Raw genomic sequence first — 6,000 nt, 5'->3', positions numbered from 1 at the left:
ACTGTTGTTGTACTAGCTTTCTTTATTTACTTTGTAAGACCTCGCCACTGTAAATTTGTCCTATCAATAGATGTATATATGTTTTGTCTGTCACATCTCAGGAATAACAGTACTGTAAATTCATGGGGTGTGACATGAACTCAGTCATTTTTGGAGATGAACACGTTGAGAAGGAATACCCACCAGTTGGGCTTCAGGAGTTGTTTCAAATTTACCAGCTGCTTTGGTCTGAGACCAAGAAGGGACGCATCACCTTCACCAACTGGGTGGCCTTTTTCTATGGGGACTATGATGATGAAGTCGGTCCATCACCAAGGAAAGGGGAGAAGGGGCCCCCACCAATTCTTGGGCTACGGAAGGAGAATGGGCATATCTTCCTGGCTGCTTATCTGGTACTTTTCTTGTGCAAGTTTTCTCTCCCTGGTGGAGCATACATTATTCGTCCGGACACTTTCTATGTGGCTTGTGAGATGGCGAGGGGGCAAGAATACACCCTTGCACAACCAGTCTTGTGCAGCATTTATTACGGGTTGAGAGCCGTGTCCCGAGGAGCGATGAAGGAGGGAATGACATAGTGGATGATGAAGGCTTCCTAGGGGACTTCAAGACGCCTTTCCCCATCCATTATGTCTATGGCTGGCTTGGGGCTTATTTCCCAGACACCTACCTCCGAACCGGAAAATTGGAGGAAACAATGTGCTCATTTCTGCTGAGGATTGCGGGGTAAAAAGCAATCTTCCATACTCTCGGCCACGCGCGTTGTTTTTTTTACATCGACCATCTCCACATGAGGAGACGCACCTTCCCGATAGGGAATCTCACAGATCGTGCCTTTGTTGACAAGCTGGGCAAGAGTCTGGACGGTGCTTCTACCACTCATAAGGAGTTGATGTATATGTTGAGTGTCAGGGGCGGAGTTCTTCCCTATCGCACTGTTCATAGTGCAAAATTAGAGGGGTATTTCCCTCATAGATTTGCTCGGGCCCATTCTCCATATTCTTTGAGAAGCGGCATAGCAAGGCGGCTCACTGGAAGAAGGACCAGCTGGGAACCCACAGGGAGACTTGGCTCCCAAGGCACCTTCATACAGCTTGGGCCACGTGCTTGGCGTTCACAGAGGTTAATAAGTATGTGCTACCATATTTTGGTAGAAGAGAGTGACTGAAGCCCATGAACTTTGGTGGTGAATCACCAATAAGGGGTATTGGGATGTTAGCCACCCCTGAAAAGGGGAGAATTCTTGCTGAAGGAAGGAGACGAGACAGAGAAAGATGGCAAGGACTCCTCCGCTGGGGGAGGTATTCACCTTGGGCTTTCCTTGGGACTAGCACACCCTTGGGCGACCTCACCAAATTGTTGTGGACAGGTCTCTACCCCGGTTTCCCAACATGGAGAAGAAGACAGAGAGCATTTTTGACAACCTCTCTGCTATCTTTAAGTGGAAAGAGGGTCACAAGGCTCTAGGGTACGAAGGGCACTCGGTCTAGGATTTGAACAAGTTGAAAGGGATTGACCCTCACAGGAAACTTGCCGCTGATTCCCCTTGAAAGGGGGCTTCTGAGACTGCTGTGCCTCCTCAAGCAAAGGGAAAGAAGAGGAAGCGGGCTGCCCCGACTGTTCCTCATGTTTCAGCTCGTCGGGGTCCAAAGCGTAAGGGGCACAACCGTCGAGTGGTTCAAGAGCCGGAAGATGGCTCTTCGCCGGCTGCTTCTTCGGAGTCATACGTGTCTCCTGCTGCTTTTGTATCGCCCTTTGCTCTTGAGGATTCACCTTCTCCTTCACTTGAACCTTCTTCTGACACTTCAGAGGCTCAAGCTGGTTCCTCAGATCCTACTGCCCCAATCGAAATTGATTCGGATCAGGAAGTGACGTCCATGGTTGAAGGGGAGGGTCCAGTCCCATTGGAAGTGAACGGGGCTGATGAGGCTGGCCCTGATGAGGCGGCTAAGGCGGAGAGGGCCTCTAGACCTCTGGAGGTTGTTATTCCTACCAAGGAAAGGAAAGCCCTAATAGAGCTTGTGGTCATAGAAGAGGCTAGTACCCTTGAGACTGACGAGGGGCCACCCGGGCAAAAGGAAGTTGTTTCAAGTGATGTAGTCGTGGAGGATGTTGTGACAGTACATCCCCAGGGGTCAGATTTTGGGGGCCCAGACGCGGCACCCTTGGCTGCAGAGGAGGCGGGTCTTATGGGGGAACCCGTGGCTGAAGTGGTCACCATGGAAGGCAAGGGGGAAGAAGGTGTCGAATCTGCCGAGGAGGAAACGGCGGTTCAAGAAGAGAGGGAAAAAGGAGAAGGGACTGGCCCTTAAGGGGCTGAAACGAGGAGAAGAGGCTGGCCTTAGAGGGCGAGCGTGCTAATGGTGAGGCTGACAAGCCAGGTGTGGAGGATGTGAGGGCTGAGCAGGTTGAAACTGGGGCCCCTTCCGCACCTGCAAATGAGGAGAGCTTGGGCTTCACAGTCCCTCAAGAGGAGCCGGTGACTCTTATGGCTATTATCCCTTCGGGTTCTACTGCAGAGACTAATACTCATCCCATTGCAGCAGTCGCAGCGGCATTGCCTAGGCCTAGCTTGAGTGGGTTGTCTGGCATAATGATGGACATGCTTCATCTCGACGTGCAGAAGCTAAAGGGTCTGCCTCTTACTAAACTTAATGGTGCAATCCAACAGTTGAGGCAGGTTGCCCTTACTTTGATGGCGTCGTAAATGAGCTAGAAGGGTGGAGAACAAAGGCCTTGCGCGAAGAAGCAACTGCGCAGCGGCTGGAGGGCTCGCAGTTACCCCTTTGGAATCCTCACTTTTGCGCTACTGTGAACTGGTAGAAACCTAGTTGCAGTAGAGGGATGCTACAGTCTCTCAGAGATTCTACCTTACTGAAGAGGCCATCACCCGCCACCACAAGGTGATGGCTCTGAGGGTGAAGATATTAGAGCTGATGCAGAAGCTTGACAAGCTGGAGAAGGAGATTGTGGCTTGGGAAGCAAAGGACAAGGTGGTTCTTGATAACATTTTGTCCCTCGAGTATTCTTTGGGAGAAGTGACCACCTTGATGGAGCATGAAACGGAGCTGGAGGCAGGTTTGAAGGGCGAAATCGAGCGGGCGAAGGTATCAGCTACAACATACAGGGGGAAGATCAATGAAGCCATCGATCGATTTTGACGATGCCTTCTTCTCTTTTTCTTTTCATTTCTTCTTATTGTAAAGAAAAGAAGCTTGTAATGCCCACTTAATTTATGAATGGAACAATTCTTTTCTCTTTCTGTGATCGGCATGTCTTTTATTCTTCCTTCTCTTTTTCATTGCTTCGCCCTTTCATTGTGTAAGGCGAAAAAGGATATCTCACTCCTTGCTTCGTCTTTTGACAGCTTGTCATGGCTTCAATGACTTCGAATGGGAGAGCAGTTGCTCCTCACCCCTTAGTGTTTGATTGGATAGGGGCTCATAATTCACAGTTCTCATGATTTGATGAGCCTGTTCGCTGTAAATACTCCAATCAAGGGGAGCCTTGGCTTCGATTCGAGGTACATTGCTTTTGAGCTCGTCATAAACCTTAGTCTCAGGGACAAACTCCTCAAGTGCTTTGAAGCAACGAGCATAACCTCCAACTGACTCTGGAGGCTACACACCTCACTTCTTAGCTCTGTCATTGGGTCTTATTCCTGAGAGCCGGAGGGCTGACTCTTGTCCACATGTACGTCTTTGGGAGCATTTGAGAGGTGTAAGACCTTCTCTTGGATGCTGGTGATCCCCTTGTTTAAGGAGGATGGAATTTGAAGTACCCTCCTTGGTGGTTGGTGTGCTAATTCTGCTTCTAAAAGAGCAATGGGGACATGCAAAACCTTTTGCTGGTCCGGTGTACAAAGGTATACTTGGGTAGATAGAAGTCAAAGGGAAGATTTTTCCTTGTCTTTCCTCCTCGTTGAACATGTTTGTAATCTCAGATCTTCAACATCATCATGAGAAGAGCGTATGTCTAAGTCACAAGCCTCCAATCATCATCCTTTGACTTTTCTGGTGTTTGAAGGTCTATGAAATAGTACTTAGCATTAGCATAGTGAGTCTCAACTACAGGGAACAACCTCTTATCAGCATAGACCGTGTGCTGTCTCCCATCTCGGCTTTACTTGAAGGATTGGTGGAGCGTGGAAGGAACCACTCCCTGATCGTGAAGCCAAGGGCGGCCAAGCAGGACGTTGTAAGAGGTATCGGTGTCGATTACGTGGAACTGAGTGCAATCATTGAGGTAACTGATTTTGAGACGAAGGCGCACCGTGCCAGCTAGCTTCTCTCCTGATTGGTCGAACTTACACGGTGATGTGGGTAGGAATGAGGTCGCCAGATCGTAATCCCAATCGGATGAGGATCCTTATTGGGATCAGGTTGAATGCTGCCCTCCATTCAGCATGATCTGGTTGATAGGGTAAGTGTGTAGTTCACCATTCACGAAGAGGGGGAGATTGTGAAATTTGCCTCCCAATTGCAGGTCATCTTCGGAAAAGGAGATTGCCAAGCACCCATAGAGGATGGCTGGGTCAACCTCAATAGGTTCCACTTCAGTCTCGTACACCTCTAGGTTAGAAAGAGCTTGCACTAGGGCCATACGATAGTCTCTAGATAGCAGAAGGGCATCATAGATGCTTAGAAGGGTTAGAAGCTTTCTCAAATGCCCAATTACATCATATTTCACCTTATCCTAATTAGTATTATGTGTTCCTGATCCAGTCACTGGTGTAGATGGCAGGGGAGGTTTAGGAATAGGTTTTGACTGAGTTTTGGTTTGTGACACTGGCTGACTTTGTTGTTCAGCTGGTGCAGTCTGGGTTGATGGGGAAGTAATAGGGATTTGTATTATGGGTGTAGAGGTTTGAGGTTGAGGCTTAGGGAAAAGTGAAGGATCAGGAAACTTGAAGACCTTGAACTTTTGAGGTGTGGCTTGTAGCTTCTTCCCCGATCTCAGGTTCATTTGCCCCGTGCTGGATGGTACTTCCAAGATTTGAACCATGTGGGAGGCTTCTTTGAAAGAGGAGCTTGAGGATGGCTCGGTATTGGCTTGGGTTGACAGGGCGTCAGTGACTGTCAAGAATCCAACCGCCTAGGCCAGCATCTTTTTAGGCACTTCCGCTGTGACCTGCTGAGGCTGGTGCCTCCGAGCTCTCTGTTTAGAGTGTCGAAGTCTGGGCATTGCCGAGCTACACCTGTGGAAGAAATAGAAGAGGAGGGAAAAGAAGAAAAGTTAGAATGTTCTAGGCAGCGTTTTATGTCGTCGCCATAATTGGACATGCGCAGGGGGTATTTTAGGCCTTGCCACGGCTTTGACCGTTGTGGGGTGCTTTTAGCGTCGTCACCCATATTGGACAAATCTTGAGCCGTTGATGACTCACTGATGTCCGTCTATTTGGACGACAGGATAAGGCGAGCTACGCCTGGGATGAAGTCCTGTAAGGTTGGTAGTGGAGGAAGGGGCCCGAGAAATTCTTCCTCAACTGGTAGCTAAGGAACATGATTCCTTTGGCAAGCTGACCTGGGTGCTCGTCTGCTTTTGGATCCCTGAGGAGGGGTTTGGTTCTTCCTATCAAGCTAATGAGTAGGCCTGGCTTGGCGAACTGCCTTACACTTCACGGATTTGAGTTTACTTCATCCATGGTTGACTTCGCAAGGCTGAGAAGTCGAGGGCTCTGAAGGGTCTAGTGTATGCTCATAGGGGGCATGTAATGGGACTTCCTCTTGAACGGGAGTGATGGCTTGGAAGTGTTCTGGGAGGACGGCACAAACAATGTGGCCTTCTTGGACTTTCTCCATGACTATAGCTTTGAACCCAGAGCATTCCTTCAGCTCGTGGCCCCATACCTAGTGATATGGGCCCCAGAGGTTTTCCATACCCTGAGCAAGGCGCTTAAGCGGTCCAGCGAGCTTGGGAGTGACAAGACCCTATTGGAGCATTGCCCCAAAGAGGGCCTACATAGGATCTAGCTCAGCGCATCCCTGAGCTTGTGTCAGGAGG

General features: G+C 49.4%; 1 protein-coding gene across 1 annotated transcript in view; it reads left to right on the top strand.

Annotated features, from left to right (window-relative positions):
* Positions 1-2,485: 2,485 nt before the first annotated feature.
* The window catches only part of LOC18434973 (prolyl 4-hydroxylase 1), a 73,371-nt gene continuing 69,856 nt past the window's right edge, over positions 2,486-6,000 (top strand). The window contains exons 1-2 of the mRNA XM_011625387.3: positions 2,486-2,677; positions 2,838-3,104. Coding sequence (XP_011623689.3) covers positions 2,486-2,677; positions 2,838-3,104 — 459 coding nt within the window. The remainder of the gene's footprint in view (positions 2,678-2,837; positions 3,105-6,000) is intronic.

The sequence above is a fragment of the Amborella trichopoda genome, chromosome 6 (genome assembly GCF_054954075.1).
Source record: "Amborella trichopoda isolate Santa Cruz 75 chromosome 6, AtrichopodaSantaCruz75HAP2 v2.0, whole genome shotgun sequence".
Taxonomy (NCBI): domain Eukaryota; kingdom Viridiplantae; phylum Streptophyta; class Magnoliopsida; order Amborellales; family Amborellaceae; genus Amborella; species Amborella trichopoda.
This window is presented reverse-complemented; position numbering and strand designations above follow the sequence as displayed.